This window comes from Drosophila obscura, unplaced genomic scaffold (assembly GCF_018151105.1).
Source record: "Drosophila obscura isolate BZ-5 IFL unplaced genomic scaffold, ASM1815110v1 contig_1, whole genome shotgun sequence".
In the NCBI taxonomy this organism is placed as follows: Eukaryota; Metazoa; Arthropoda; class Insecta; order Diptera; family Drosophilidae; genus Drosophila; species Drosophila obscura.
In genome coordinates, this window is record NW_024542679.1 from 6,073,338 (window position 1) to 6,089,893 (window position 16,556).

Genomic DNA, 16,556 nt, shown 5'->3' on the forward strand with positions numbered 1-16,556 from the left:
GAGAAAATTGTAAGAATTTATAAAAATGGTGAATTCTATTCATGTAAAACCAATTTCCCACATTTCATTCGCATGTGGGCCTAAAACATTTTGAATTATGTATATTGTAAGCCAACAACAAATAAAGTTCAACAATTAAAAGTTAATTCTCACTCTATATGTACGTATATTTAAAAATTGAGTTCAAATTTGATGAAATATATTCAAAGGAACAGCAACGTTTTGTATCGAAAATCGATAATACACAGCAGCCAACTTCACGTTGCAAAATGCGTTGTTTTGGGACTGTGAACAGTGAACATATATGTATATACTTTACGGTATATTTCCAAAGGGTCCAAAGACGGTATATTTTATCAGCAAATCCGCGGTCACACTGCACTGACTGTAAATAAACATAAAATTAGCGAAATTTTTAGCGTATAAACAAACTGTGACAGTCTTAAATAGATAGACAACGTCCACCACAAAGTGTTTAGCTGCAATTGGTGATAAAAAGCAATGCCTTGTTTCGTGTTAGGCAACCAAATATCTAAAAGTGTGAAATGACGCTTGGAGGGGGTGCGAAATGATTAGGAACAAACAAAACCACACAAAATTGTGTATTGGCCAAAGCTGCTTCAGCGTCAGCAACATGGAAAGAAGCCAAGACGATGGTCAGCAGGAGGGAAAGGGAAATCTTGCTAGTTTTAGTAGCCCCCGCCAGCGGCTGCAGCAACTGTTATTCTCACACACACATCGCAATGGCTCTCTGTCTGCGCTCTCACACACATATGCATACGCGCTCTGACAACGACACCGACGCGCCTCTTGCAAACTTTTTAAAGCGGACGCCAACGTTGGGGCCTCACTGATCGTTGTTTGGGGTCTCACTGATCTTTTCGGCGTGGAACGGTAAAGACCTGTGGAGCAGCGATTTCCGCCGCTCAGAAAGAGTGCAAAAGCAACGCAAAGCAAAAATAGCAATATTCATTCAATCAAATAAATAACCAAGTGTGTGTTTGTGTCTGTGAATACTCGGCAACTACAGGAAGAGATCATTTGGCAAAAGAAAGAGAAGAAGCAGCATCAACAGCAAGACATACATACACATGTGTATGCAGTGTAAAAGAGATGCAAAGAAAAGTGCAAAGCGAAAGTTTAATTGTGGCAGCCAAGGCATCATTTTCTCTAGCGCTCTCTCTCCGTCTCTATCGCGCGCGTGTTGGAAAAACTAACGGCACCCGACACATTCCAAGGAAAGAGTGAAAAAGTGCCTCTCTGTGCGTGTGTGTGTGTGAAAAGATTTACAGTGATTTCCAATAAATTGTTGTTAGGATATTGGCCAGATGTGTTTATTAAATGATTGCGCACACTGTATGTTATTATGGCCTTATTGAATAAACTGTTCTTTCCGTCGGCACCAGCAGCAGCAGCAACCCCATCAACGGTAGCGGCAGCCGCGGCACCCACGCACGCGGCGTCCGCGTCCCAACAAACCGCAGCAGCGCTAATTAATAGCCAAACAACAACATCATTACCGGCAGCGTCGGCGTCACGTACAACTCACGCCTCCCCCGCCTCCGCACATGCCTCTGCCTCTGCTGGCAGCGGCAATAGTTCGTCGTCCGCAAAAGCTACAAAACAAACTTCGCGAAATTATCTAAGGTAAGTGTTTATCTGCCTATCCTATGTACCTCCCCACCTTTGCATGCACACAAACAACCCACACGCCAAAATGGTTTTAGGACCGTGTGTGTGTTTGTGTGTCATACCTAACACCCGGTATTACATAGAGTTTGTTGTCGATAAAATGCGAACAACAAAAGGTGCAGCCGCAGTCATCACACGACAGCTGCAAATATACACACACACACACATACATGGGCGTTCTCATGATGCGTTTCACGCTTTCCTCTCTTGCTCCGTTCCCCGTACCTGCATTCGTTGCTTCCTCTTCCCTTTGTACGCAAATTGGCAAAGCGTAAACGGGGCCGATAACCCAACAAACATGTTCGTTGTGCATTGGAGATCGTCACGTAGGCAGCCGCAACCACAGCATTGATATTGATACAGTGAACGTGTTCTAAGTGTGATAAGGTTGGTCTTTACCCAAAAAAAAAGGTATTCCCGGTAATTGGTTCAATATCTATCGAAGCTACTGTATATCCATCAGGAAAGCTCCGCACTGCAAGCCTAGGCTTATACGCCACCCCCAGCAGTGCATTGGGTAGTCATGGCAGCAACAACACCAACCACACTGATAGCTATGTTATGTTCTATTCCCCCGCCCCCGAATGAGCTGCGTGCACAAACAACTGTGCCCCCTTCGTTTTATTTTACTCTTTCTCTCTCTCTCTCTCACACTTTTCGTTATCGCCTCGTGCGCGCCTTCTCTCTCTACCTCACTATCTGATTCTCTCTTGCTCACTCTGCTTGGTCTGTGGTCTGTGGGCGTACGCTGATAGGTGAGCGGGGAGCAGTAGCGGGCGGCGGCGGCAACGTCAGGCGCAAATGTAAATAAAAGCGAATCACATGACTTGCTAATCGGCGCTCGCGGCCTGCTCTCGTGATTATTATGTCATACACATTGTTTTTGCTTCTCTTTCTCTGTCGCTCTAGCTGTTTCTGCTGCTCTGTCCCTTTCGCTCTCTCTGTATTGTCTCTTGCGGTCTGCCGTTAATTCATTTCATTATTATTTATGCTGACTTTACCATGTTGATTTTTGACACTCGTGCGCTCGAGATGTGCACAGGGGGGTGGTGTGTGTGTGTGGGTGGGCTGCTCTGATTGGGAACGGAACTCTAACTGTATCGAACAGTGGTGGGCACTAGAGTGGGTGCACTGCATTTGCATACGAAATGCTGTCCCCTACATTTTTTGTTCGGCCGTAATCTTTCGATGGACTTGATTAGCGCCCCCTTTAATGGGTCTGACCGATAACACGACGGCAAACGGCTGGCAGTGGGCAACAACAGCTCCAAAAAATATCTGTATATAGTATATATGTATATATAGGGTAATGGTGAAATTGTCAGATTCGAGTGGCTATTGACCAATACCCGCTGGGTGTATATACTTTTATGGCCGCGCCTGTCCATGCTTTTATGTGCCAGGCAGCATTCGAGCGCGCCATCACGTGATAGAAACTTTTTCGCTCTGCTAATTAAGCGCGGGGTTTTTGCACTTTGAACACTTAAAAAAATACGGCAGAAAAAAATACCCCGTAAACCGTAAAGTGTTGACAGCTGGCCCCGGACCAACTCCCACGCCTCACACCCTCCCACTCTCTCTCATTCGCTCCCCACCTCCCTGTGGGCCGCTATCTTTGTAGTAGGTCAGGTTTTTGGGCCCGCTGTAAACTAAATAAACGCTTACACACACATAAAACGATTATTAATAAAAAATTAACTCCACTTGGCATTATTTACTGTTACTGTTTAGCAGCCGCTTCCCCCCCTTCTGGGGTAATTTTCCATGACAGATGACTAAAAACCGCCTGAACCCCCACTTATCGTTCATATTTTTGCTTGGTCTGTGTGTGTTTTGTGAGTGTTGGCCAAAAGAAGTAGTTTATAAATACTTTTCGTCTAAGAATAAAGGAGAGAGACAGAGAGAGAGAACACACCCACACTCGAAGAAAATCCAACATTGTGAAATTCTGGAAATTTCTATAAGATACTGTGTGGATGTGCTCATACCCCATACGTTCCATACGTTCCCAAGGTCTGGACACCTGAAGTGAATCAACCAAATGTCGCCGTGAATCATTTGAACAACAGCACCACCAGGTTGTGACCATGTTTAGACATTTGCTAGCCAGTTGGTCACATGACAAGAGAGCCATACAAAAATTTTATTAAATTTTCGATATATGGGTAGCAAAAAAAAAACCAAAAAAAAAACAACAAAAAAACCAGATGGTGGCAGGGGGGCATCATGTGCTTCAGAAGAAGGCAAGGCGCATTCGAAAATTCCTTAACCCAATTCGCAAGTCATTCCCCTGATATCCATCCACACACAGGTAACGTATGGTCCGTCCAAAAATATATATTTATATATGTACATACTTGTACATGAATAAATATATAGCAGTTATTAGCGGGCTGGTATTAATTCCCGATAAGTTCGGGGATTTCACGCAAAAAGACCATATCGCCGGAGCAGCCGAACAGCACACCTCTACCTCCCATATACAACCTGTGATTTCATACACCCCGCAAATCGCAGATCGAAATCGCGAATCGCCCGCCAACTGCTTGCGAGATATGTGGCAGGTTAGCACGAGCGGCGGTCTGGCTTTCGCATGAATTCGATCTTCGAAGGGGAATTAGCACCAAGGGTGGAAAACTTTGTGCCAACAGATTGCCAACAAAAATCCGATGGCAGCTTCAGGCACGTGTGAAGCCCTATAAAAGATAAACCCCATCCACCCTGAGTGGCGATCAAATAAAGTGAACAAAGCGCTGATAGCTCCACAAATCACATATCAATCTCTTTCACCAATTGTCCACTGACTGCCACTGACTGACCACTGACCGACCGACCGACCGAACGAACGACAGACCAAATGTCTGAATGAAGCATTATGGATGATTCCACTTAGAGCCTTTTCGCCGGCTTAGTGTGATGCCAAATGAGTCGTAAATTAGAAATTCATTAATAGTGCTCGATAAGTGCCCGCAAATTGTTTGGCCAAACACTGCCCCAGACACCAGACATCAATCAAAACGGCGCTCTCCACTGTAAAGTGGCGTGGAGTGTGGATTGTCGCGGCTGATATACGGGGGGGAATGATCGTTATTGTTGTGCCTTTGGTGCCTCGGCACAGGTGTGAACCATCGAACTTACATGAATCGTAACGATCGTACGATCTATGTATGTATGTATGGATGTGGTGCCATCTTGTCTGGCCAAATAAATGTATCCAAAAATAGTCTCATCCCCTGCCTCGTGCCATAATCATTGAGTTATGCATATGAATGTGATTACTATATCCCATGAATAAAGAGAAGTCACACTAGTCGTACACTCGTAAAAAAACACACACTCACACATGTATGTATGTGCATGCCCATCTGCTGTTGGGTGAGTGGGAGGGTAAACAGAAATCAGCACATTTAAATGGCAACAAATTGAGGGGGAGGTACGAGTGTATGGCGGGGCGTATAGGGGGGGCTTGGGTTCATGTGTGAAGTCGCGTGGTCTGCCAAGTCATATGAGTGAGTCGTCGCAGTCGGCGCGTATCCAGTTTTGTACCCTGTAAATGAAAAGTATATTGGTTTAGCATAATCATGAGCAATTCGTACGTTATAATAATTATAATTCTTAAATCTGAAAGCCTGCCTCAAACGAATCATTTACCTTCGCTATTTGTCTCCTTGTACGAACGAGAATTTAATTAATGGGTATCTCTATCTCTATGGTCTATAGGGTACTTCCGCATGCGCAAGACGCCAGCTATAGCGCTGGTTTGTCTGCTTGTGCTGCCGCATCGTTATTGTCACTCAGGTTATCAGGTTGACAAACACAAAAAAAAGAAAAAAACAAAATAGGCGTACCTTTATTTTTACTGCCGCCGCCGCCGCCGCCTGATAATGAGCAAACAAACAAAGTAAGCGCCCCGATAGTACCCGCAAGTACACAAGGCTCGCCCGGAGCCCTAAATTAAGCCGAAAGATCTATTAACAGAAGCCCCCCTCCCCCAATCAACCAACCAACCAACCAGCTCTGAGAGCTAAGCCAATTTCGAATATCTGGCCATATGGCTTGGCTCCCTGTTCCATTCATAAGCTCTATTTAAATTAACTTTACGAATCGGGTGAATATTTTATTTGCCTTTGTCTTAGCTCCAAACGAATCCCGGAGCTGTGCTGGAAAAGGTAATACAATACCAAAACGAAGACGAAAACAGCACTTGGCATTCATGGAAAAATTATGAGATATGAGTGAACAATTGTAAACAATAAATGGCGCTGGAAGTACCAGTGCCAGTGCCAGTACCAGTATTATTATTATTATTCAGTTGAGTTATGTCCGGCTACAAGTTTCCGAATTCCGAATGCCACTTTTGAACAGATCGTTCAGATATTACTAGCGCACACTACTCTGTGGGGTCAACAAATTCTGATCCGTAATCGCAGTTCACTCGCAGACCTCGAGAAATCACGAGGTCTATATACATACATTTATATTATAATGTCAAAGCTAACAAAGAACTCGGATTCTGCTTTATCTTCAAGGGCTTTCGCTCGTTCTCTTCGTTTCATTAATCATTTAATGCTCTTTGCTTTGCTCTTTGCGTTGCTCTTTGCTCAATGAAAACCATTTTAATTGATCCCTCAAGCGTGTAGCGTAATCTTTTCATTAACATTTGTATATTTAATTGTAAATGACGGAAGTTTCTCTGTATTTTCTACTCATTTGCTGCTGCTGCTGTCTGCTGGCTGCTGCTGCTGATGATGATGATACATTGTTGGATTAAGGTGAAACACAAAAAGATCCACTGAGATGTCGTCATCTGTGTGTACCAAAGATGATTCCCGTAGTAAATGGATGTGATGGTCTGTGATCTCACCTGCTTTCAGGGGCTCCCAGCACTTGAGTCACTATCTGCTGGTGTGTGTGTTTGTGTTTGCCAGGTGTCACAAGTGCTCTGCGGAACGCCCACACTTAGCATTGCCCCTGCCCCTACCTCCACCTCTGTTGGGGCCATTCATTGATTGATTGGGCCGCCCTCCTCCAGACCTCGATCGGTTGTCATCGTCGTCGTTGTCGTTGTCGTCTGGTGAGGTGAGGTGGAGGTCTCTGGGGTCTGTTTGCATTGCTCTCAAGTGACAATGAAAATCACTCGATATTTTTGTCGTCATTTGCTCATTAGTATTGTGAGCAGCGACACACGGACGGTGTGTGCTGCTCCGCACTCGTACTCGTACTCTTATTTTGTCCGTCTGTTTGCATGGCTGATAAATATCTTATGTTGCTCTGGCCATTACCTGTCGCCATAGCCTCCTCCCCTCACCCGCCAGCTGGAGGAAGCGGATTTTGTGAAATTGCCTTGAACTTGACATTCATTATTTGCACACACTTCCCCCTGCTCAGGTGGCACGGGGTGAAGGTGAAGGCCGTTTGCGTTTGCGTTTGCTCGCACACTGGACAACAATTGAGCGAATACGAATATAATATAATATAATATAAGACTCTATTTATGTAGTATATGTGCGCTTACTATATATAACTGTTTATAATAGGCCGTTGATAATGATAGTCAATTTGTTGGTCAGCTGCTGCGCCCCTTGTCATTCTCCCCATTTCCTTTGTCGTTGTCGTCGCCGCTGCCACCGCCAACGTCTCCCAGCGTCACCAAAGTCTCCAAACGTCGCCATCGTCGCCATCGTGGTTGTTGGGTTGGGTTGGGTCATGTGACTTGTTGTATGGAGCAACTGGTTGTTGCTTTTGTTGGTGCTGTGGCTGTGGCTGCTGCTGCTGCTGCTGTGGTTTTGCTTTGCTTTGCTTTACTGTGCCTGTGCTTTGTTGTCGTCGCTTTGGAAATCTGTGCTTTTATTTGCCACGCTCTCTTTCACTCACTCATACAGACAGACAGACAGATGGACAGACAGACAGCCAGACAGACAACCAACCAGACAGACAGATAGATAGAGCAAAGGACAGAGGAAGACGGACCAGGAGGAGGATAGAGAGGAAGAGCAGAGACAGAGACAGACACGCTCTGTAAAGTCATTAGCAGTTTGTTGATTTGATTATAATAATTGTCAGTTCTCCCCGCCCGCTCTTCAAACGAGTTGTAGCCGACGACACGTGTGCGAGACAGACAGAGGAGCTTCTGCAAGCCGAATTTGCAGACTCGCAAATATGCACTCTCCGAAATGATTCGCTTTAGAGAGGCTAAACTGTACCCGCATGTGCTCTAGCTCTATTGATGTGTCAGGGCAAAAGTTTGAAGCACACATTTCTCGTATCAGTTTGCGTTGCCGTTCCGGTTTGGTATAGTTTTCCCATATCAATCATTGGCGTCGCGTCTCTCTTGAGGCAGGGCAAATCTAAGGGCTAATCAAAGCATAATCCCAAGTAAAGCCCGATAACAATTCTCACCCACTCGAATGCCACTTTGGCCCGCACGAATACCCAACCCAACCCAACCCACTCCACCACCCTCGCCGCTCTATAAATATACGCGATCAAATCAATCAAAATACAGTCCAAAAGGAGCGAGAGAGAGAGGGCGTAAGAGAGAGAGCAAGTGCAAGGTGTATTGATGAAAGGTGAGGCATGGCAAGAGAGTGCGCTCTGAAGAAAGCGATGGTCCCGTTGCCGCGTAGTACAAGCAAAGAAACAGTGGAGGGGGAGTGGGAGTGGGGGAATGGTTCACCTTGTACAAGAACACCTTGCTTCAAGTGCCCCCACACTCTCGCACTCACTCATTATGTATGCATGTAAATATGTACACGTTTATGCACGTACTCCTATGTATGCATGTATGTATGTGTGTACACTTGATGTCTGCATGTATTTGCTTAATTTCGTTTGGCTGGTGGTTCGCTTTTGTTTTTGTTTTTGCTTTTGCTTTGGCTTTTGCTTTGTTTTTGCTTGCGTAGCTGAAAAAAAGCATGTGATCCAAGTGAATGCCGCGTTGCCTCTGCCTCCGCCGCTGCTGCTGCTGCTCTCCCTGATCCCTCTTGGGGGCCCATCCCATCTGTGGCGTCGGTGTCGGCGGCCCCCAGCAAAAGGAAATAATGAAAATAAAAGCAATGAAAGAATAGAATAAACAGTGCCTGCCCTGCCGCCTGGCCTCAGTTTCTGTTTCTGTTTCGGTTTCTGTTTCTGTCTCTGCTTAGCGGACGTCCGATAATTGCTTACGCGCAGATCTCTCTCTTGTCTGTTGCTTGGCATTTTCTTTGCTCTTGGCCAGGTCAGAACAATGAATAATGGCAGCAGTGTAAAAGAAGGGTACTGAGCCTTCGACTCCCAGCCTAGGTGCTGCATAAAACAACAACCTAATGTGGTTATTAATTTCTGGCACAACGTGTTGTCTGCTCTGTCTCTCAACGAATCCATCAAAAAGTCATTCATCGCTGTCTTTTGCGCTCCTTTCTCCTTGTTTACCCTCCCCTCCCCACCCCTAGTGTTGTTGGTATTTATTTTTATTTTTGTTAAACAAAATATTAACACATCCGTCTTTGACAAGCAACAAATGGCCAGTCGACTGGGTGGAGCGGAGCACATGATGCTCGTTCGACTTTGACTCTGTTTTCGGTTCGGTTGGGTTCGGTTCGGCTCACGGATTGGATTTTATTCGATACGATTCGTGTGTGCACCCAGCTGGACGAGCGAGTCATGTGAGCAGCAGCAGCAGCAGCAGCGGCAGCAGCGTCGCTCCAAATTGGATGCCCCATGCCCCATCCAACGGTCGGTCGGTTAAACAACGAAGGCAGCCCGCCTCGTTTAGGATCGTTGCTTGTAGTGTCTATCTCTATGTCTATGTCTATGTCTACTGGTATATGTATGTATGTATATCGATTGGGCAGGGTACACGGGGACAGAGTAGGGCAGGTTTTATTATAATGCATATGCGAGTGCCCCCGTAATCACTCTCTCTCTCTCTCTGTCTCTCTCTGCCCGCTCTGCCCGTACGAGCTACGGCACGGGACCTCTGACGAATTCGCAATTCCCGATCCGACTACCGAGTCCGAGACGTTGTCGCCATCGCTATTCCAGCCCGTCGCCGTTAGCCGTTTGCCGTCACTGTCACTGCTGTGGCGAAACGCCTTGAACTTCATTTGTTGACTAGCATCGCAGCCATAAAGATATCAACGACGTGTCGTCCGTCCGTCCGTTCAGAACAGAACAGAACACAACCGAACCGAACCGAACAGAACTTAACCCGTGAACACCGAACTGAACTGTAGATGATATCACAGTCGGTAGTCGGCAATCCGCAACTGAAGCTACAAGTCGGAAGCTGTAACGGGAAACAGTAATCACTCCTTGCCGCATGCCTACGCCGCCCTTCAAATACAAGTAAGCCCACCCCAGACAGTCAGACTGCCAGCGAGCAGCAGCCTGTAGCCTGTAGCCTGCAGCCTAATTGGCACCAATCCTCAAAGAAACAGGCCGACACCCCGACAGCCACAGGGGTTTTAGTTTGGAATTTATATCCAGTCCGGCGCGCCACTCGTGACTTCAAACCAACACAAAAATCAGCCGCAGACACAGCCGGACACCGTTGGACACTACCGTGCCACCCATATACCGATCCGTTCCCTTTCGTTGCGTTCCCTTCGGATGGGTAATCTCTCTCGGTGCGTACGGTGGTGGGCCGTGCCGGCTTCCAGCCAAAGCAACGCCCAACGTTGGCCCCCATCGTCTCATCTTATCGGCTGTGGGGCTATAAAACATTTATGAAGCTCTAAAATAAGTTCGGGCCCCAAATTCCCAGCACCTAGCGCACCATAACCCTCCCCCCAGCCACTGTCGGAGAAACTATCATCGACATTTTGAGCTAATTGTTAATTATAGCGCTAATTTCTGGAGAGGCAGAGGCGCCTCCTACTTGGCAAAGCCATTTATAAACCCACTAAAAATAAATCAGCTCAAATTCAGTTGAAGGCGCAGCAGCTGCTTGCACAGGTGCGGGCGGGCGGGGGTAAACAGCTGCAAGTTCACCCCAATCCTAGACAGGATTTGCTCTATATATATTTGTCGGAATAAAAATGAAGTCGCTTTGGGTGTCATTTCGGGATTGGGGCATGAGTAATCCACGTGTCACGTGCCAAAAAAAAGTTGCCTCGCTATATATAGAGCATCGTCGCATTTGCCATTTAATCGAAATGAACAATCAACAGCAAGAGAGAGAGAGGGAGAGAGAGAGACAAGAGAGAGAGAGAGAGAGATGCATCCAAAGATGTGCGCATTATAATAAACCTCATCGTTGCGACACCCAAGCGTCTATAGGGGGGGTGGGGATGTTCAACAGCTGGCAGCAACAGAGTGTCCGCTAGGGGGTGCTTCCAAAACTAATCAATCAGAGCCAGAGCCGTCTGTGTGTGACTCACAATTATAAAGATATAGCGCTCCTAGTGCCCCACCCCCAGAGTCATCGATAGAGCTATAGTAAACCAATTTATGCGCCGGTCGCATGATTGGCATAATTTGGAGTAACTTTTAGGGAAATATTTTGCACCTCAATTAAATCGAAATCCATATTTCCCCTCCCATTGCAGTCGATTCCCCTTCGAGGGCAGCCAAGTGCGTGTGCTGCTCTATAAAGAGGATGACACACGTCGCCTGCTCTTCGATTCCAATGCCCTGCAGAGGGTGGCACACAAGGAGTCCTCCTCCGCCACCTCAGCCAGCGGGAAATTCGTGAAGAATGAAAAGTACACATCGCTGCAGAACGGCAAGATCCAGGCCAAGGCACATTCCAGCAGCAATGGCAGCAACTTTATCGACGTGTGCCCCGAGTATGGCTACAAGGTGAGTCCCCTCCCACACACACACACACACACTCAGAACTCCAGCCAAGAGAATCTCAACCATAATGCGGATCCCATTCCAGCACAATCGTCCCTCTGGTGCGGATATCACGCCGCTGGGGGAGATGGTCTTTGGCTCGCTGCCGATGTCCTTTTGTGGCACCGCCCTCAAGGTGCACTGGCTGCCGGAACCGGCGAGGATCCTGTGCTCGCAGGTGTATCTGACGCCCACCAGCAGCAGCAGCATCGGCGGTGCGGGCCACTCGCCCTATTCGACGCTCTCGATGAACAGCCTGGCCACGCCGCGCAGCTCCATCTGCAGCGAGCACGGCTCCATGGACGGCCTCTCCATGAACTCCTTCTCCATGCCCTTCAGCGTGAGCGTTGGCCGCCAGATGAGCCTCACGCCGCCCCTCGATGTGCCCGCCCCCGACCAGCAGTCGCTGTCCACAGTCCATTCGAGCGATTCGAGCGGACCACGTTACTCCTCGACGTACAGCAATGCCACGGATTCGGGATACTCGGCCAGCGGGAGCGGCAGTGGCAGTGGCAGTGGGGCAGGCGGCCCCTATTCGAGCGGGGACCAGTGGTCGTATCAGTATTCCACACGCAGCAGCCTGGGCAGCGTGCTGTCCGACCAGTCGGACGCCATGCGAAAGCTCAGCATGGATTCGGCCTTCTCGGTCAGCTCCCCGCACCTGGAGGAGTTTGCCAGCGACGGCTGCCTGCAGCGACGAATCTCGCGCAATCTGCGCACCTCCTTCGAGAACGAGCATTCCAGGAACGACTTTATCGGCTTCCTCAGCGACAACTATACGCTGCCCCATGGCGGCACCTCTAGCCAGGGTTCTGGCGGCAATGGTGGCAATGGCGGTGGCGGTGGCGGTGGCAGCGAGGGCGGTGGCATGGGTCCGCCGCAGTACAGGCGCGCCAGTTACTGTGCCAACGAGTCGCGCAGCAATCCGGAGATGGGACGTCGCCAGGCCAATCTGCGGCGTCGGGCCAAGCTGGGACTGGCCGTGTGCATCACCATGAGCGAGTCCTTCGAGGAGGAGATGGAGCTCTTCTGCAGCGAGCACATTGCCCTGCTCGAGTCCATGCTGAGTCGCCTGCGGGCCAGCACAGAGCATGCGTACATCAATCACAAGAACTTTTTGCAGGTAAACACCATCATTGGATTGGAGTCCATTGAAATGCGTTTAGCTAACCTTCTCCTTCTCCTGCCCACAGATCATGTTCCAGGCCTGGCAGGACACACAGCAGTGGTTCAACGATCTCTTTACGGCGCCACGCATCAAGACGCCCGTCTGGCTGAGCATCACCACCAGCGGCAGCAAGTACTCCAAGACGGTGGCCGAGCGCTTCATCAAGGAACTCTGTGATTTGCTGTCCTTTGCCGACACAAAGGATTCCAATTTGTAAGAATCCTCCTCTCTCTCCTTTTCGGAGACAGTACTAATCGAATCCCTTCCGTTTTTTGCAGCTTCATTAGCACCATGCTGACGGGGATTCTGACGTACCATCTGGGCTGGGTGGCCACCGTTTCAGCCTTCAATAGTTCGGGCTCCCGACGCTCAGATGCCTCTGCATCCTCGGCAGCCATTGAGCAGCGGGCCAAGCTGCTGCAGGTGGCCCAGAAGCATCCGTACAACGCACTGTGGGCGCAGCTGGGGGATCTGTATGGAGCCATTGGCGTGCCGCCCAAGCTGGTGCGCACCATCATCTATGGAGCGGAGAAGCTGTGGGTGGAGAAGCTCCTCAATGTGCTCACGTACTTCATACGCTGCAGCGAGGTGCGGCGCACGGCCAAGCGGGAGGACTTTAACAAGCAGCTGATCAACGATCTGGTTAGCCAGAGCCAGAGCCACCACCAGAGCCAGGAGCGGCACAAGAGTCCACCCTCGCAGCTGCGACGTGCAGGCGGCCTGAGCAGGGTGGCCACCTGCAAACAGAACCTGAACGCCATCGCGGACGATGTGGATGATGGAGGGGAGCAGCTGCTGAACTGCTGCGAGAACGAGGACGATGGGGATCTGGGGCTGGAGGATCAGGCGGATCAAGACGGCATGCAGACGCTGAAGAAGAACGAGATCCCCACCGTCCTGGCCTTCCGCGACTCCCATTTCGTGCAGCAGGAGCTGCGTATTGGCAACTACCTGATGGACACGGGCATCGACAAGAAGACGCTGCTGGCACGGCAGGCGCAGCAGTACTTTCGCACCGGCAAGGATGGCCGGATACGTCTGACAGTCACCACGCCCGATAATGTGGAGCTGTGCATGGAGGACGAGTCCAATGGATCGGGATCGGGCTCTGTGGGCACTGGCGGCGGCAGCATCGACGATGGGGCCATCGAGGCCATTGAGTTCGATGATGCCGCAGAAACGCCACCAGCCACAGCTGCCACCATCACCACCAGCACCGCTGGGCGCAAGAAGAACTTTTTCTGGAACATGGTGCCCATGGCGGCGGGTGTGAAGGAGGGTCTGAGCCTCAGTGATCTGGCCAAGCTCCAGCAGGGCATTAAGATAATCAATCGCAAGCTGGAGCGGCGCTGCAGCAGCTACTCTGTCGAGGGAAATCCAGATGCGATTGAGAAGAGGGGACCCCTGGACGCGGGCGACTTTGAGCCACTCACCCACGAGAGGCGAGCCTCGCATCTGTCGCTGTCGGACCTCATCACGCAGAACAGCATGGGGAAGAGCGATCGCATGACCTGGGGCATTGAGCCCATCAAGGAGAACGTCAGCCTGGAGGAGCAGATCCACTTTGATCAGTGCCACAAGCTGATCGAGCGGGAGCACGGCATCTGCAGGCAGACTGCCGCGGACAACGGCAACGGTGTCGTCTTTGTGCTGGGCGACAACGAGCCGCTGATCAATCTGAAGAAGAGCAGCGAAGATCTCACAGACGACCCAAAGCCAGCCGCCAGCCTCATGCTGTGCGCCCAGCATCAGCGCACCCACGACGTGGCCAGCATGGCCAAGAAGCACTCGGGAATGAAGTTCAACTTTGAGCAGTATCCCCAGATAGCCACCAACTACATGAAGAGCAAGAACCTGGTGCTGTCCAACAACTACGATCTGCTGATGGACAAGGCCACCAAGCTGGAGGCGAGTGAGGCGGCCCTCAAGTCGAGCGACAGCAGCGTGACGCTCCAGCAGCATCCCGAGCTGGCCACCAGCAGCAGCTCGATCGGACCCAATGCCAGCTTCGGTACAAGCACAACGCAGGCGGTGGGCAGCGAGCGATGCATTGTCTGCAGCAGCGGTGGTATGATGAGCTCCTCGGCCACCTATCAGACGCCCTCGAATGCCACCGAGCTGGAGTTTGAGACGGACGAGATGCACTGCTACGATCAGAATCAGAGCAACCGAACCCTGCAGTCGGTGAACTCTGCTGCCTCCATAGACACCCTCAAATCCGCACCAGAACCCCCACAGCCGGCGGCGGCTGCAACGCAGACGGGATTCACGCGGAAGCAGCAGCCCAAGCGTGTGCCCTCGGGCCGCAGCTCCATCTCGTCGGTGGCCGCCAAGTGTGCGGCAGTGAACGTGTCCCAGCAGCTGCTGAAGCTACCCGTACCCGGCATCAAGGAGCTGCCGCAGGACGATGAGCCGGCGGGCGATCAGTTGCGAGCCGGTTTCATTCCCTCGCTGATGCTGAGCGTCAGTGATCACTATGTTTCCGACATGGTACTTCAGGTGAGACACCCCATCCACCCCCCAAACGTAACCAATTGTAGCAATTCTAAACTCAGTTTTTGTTCTCATCTCCGCAGGGCACCTGTGCACCGCCCAACAAGTGGGAAATGCATCTGCGCGAGGACCTGGCACTGGCCGCACGCTCGGCCTCACTCATCTCACAGCCGGCGGAGAACATTGCCATTGTGGCGGACATGGACAAGTGGGATGTGCGCCTGATCTCGTCGCAGGCCCAGCAGTTTCCCTATGCGGGGGGCCAGAGCTCGCCCGTGGGCATGTCGCAGCTGGTTTCGAGCATGCTGGAAACTGTTCAGGCCATGCACGCTGGCGGCATACCCGCCTATGAGGTAGATACATATAAATCCCCATTCCCCAGCCTAACTCTGTTGTAATCTTTGTATTGTTTCCAATGTCATAGTGCCTGTCGTTTTTGGAGTCGAAGCTTCAGGAAATCTATCTGCAGTCGGAAACACTGGCCGCCTTTCTGCTGGAGACGGATCCATGTCGGCTGAGTGACATTACCACGCCGCTGCAGCTCTCCGAGAACGATGTGCCGCTGCTGCTGTCGATTGCCTACATACACACGCCCAAGATAAGTCGCAAGTGCGGCATCAGCTTCAGATGACAGACACAGATTCGCTGCTGAGGAAAGGAAAGAAGAGACGAGGAAAGGACAGTACAGGATAGGATAGGAACAGGATAGGAATAGCAATAGCAATATCAATAAGAAGGGGAAGAGGAAGAGGAAGAGAATAGGAGATGTGCCCAGTCATTGCCAATCATTGCATTCATTGACTCAACGAGCAGTCAACGAGTCGCATCCATCTCATATGCATCATCCAAAGCGAAAACAAAAGCAAATACTCCAGCGAATTTTCATTTCACTGATTTTGTGATATATTTATGTAGACGTGTATGAATCTAGAGCTTAGCCATAGCCGATAGCCTCTTAGCCGTTAGCCCTCACACGATTCAGTCCTCTCTCTCTCTCTCTGGGACATTCATTTAAATTTATCACATCCACTCATCGCAGGTCACATGAACAGAAGAAGTATTGTAAATTATTTGATTTAGATTTAGTCGCGGGTCTGGTCTGATTGTGTGCCGTTCGGCTTAGCAGCACTCCAGAGCATGCGGCTATCGGATCGATTGGATCGCCAATACATCAAACATATCGCGTACCCGTGCCCCCTCACTTTAGTGTTTGATTTAGATTTAATAATTTATGACAGCAATAACATAATCGTAAGATTTATTTGTAAACTGCTACAATATGCCACGGAACAGAACGGAACGGAACGGAACGAAGTGCAGCTACTGAATTACATAAGTTTTTAGTCTTTTAATATGCAATTCGCAGCAATTAACCAAAACGCAAGCA

At 49.7% G+C, this 16,556-nt stretch overlaps 1 protein-coding gene across 2 annotated transcripts; it reads left to right on the forward strand.

The window, feature by feature from the left end:
* Positions 1–378: 378 nt before the first annotated feature.
* On the forward strand, positions 379–16,363 carry LOC111067533 (folliculin-interacting protein 1). 2 transcript variants are annotated; one of them, XM_022356643.2, is made up of 7 exons: positions 379–1,647; positions 11,220–11,472; positions 11,555–12,631; positions 12,702–12,889; positions 12,955–15,175; positions 15,253–15,522; positions 15,594–16,363. In XM_022356643.2, the coding sequence occupies exons 1-7, from the start codon at positions 1,367–1,369 to the stop codon at positions 15,798–15,800; spliced, it is 4,497 nt and encodes a 1,498-aa protein (XP_022212335.2). In that variant the 5' UTR covers positions 379–1,366; the 3' UTR covers positions 15,801–16,363. The 2 variants fall into 2 exon arrangements, with proteins under 2 accessions (XP_022212335.2, XP_022212336.2); XM_022356644.2 differs by lacking the exon at positions 379–1,647 and adding an exon at positions 9,977–10,017.
* The last annotated feature ends 193 nt before the right edge of the window (positions 16,364–16,556 follow it).

Coding starts and splice junctions, on each gene's coding strand:
- LOC111067533 (XM_022356643.2), top strand. CDS start 1,367: ATGGCCTTATTGAATAAACTGTTCTTTCCGTCGGCACCAGCAGCAGCA. Junction 11,473..11,554: donor GCCCCGAGTATGGCTACAAG/GTGAGTCCCCTC, acceptor ATCCCATTCCAG/CACAATCGTCCCTCTGGTGC. Junction 15,176..15,252: donor TTTCCGACATGGTACTTCAG/GTGAGACACCCC, acceptor TCATCTCCGCAG/GGCACCTGTGCACCGCCCAA.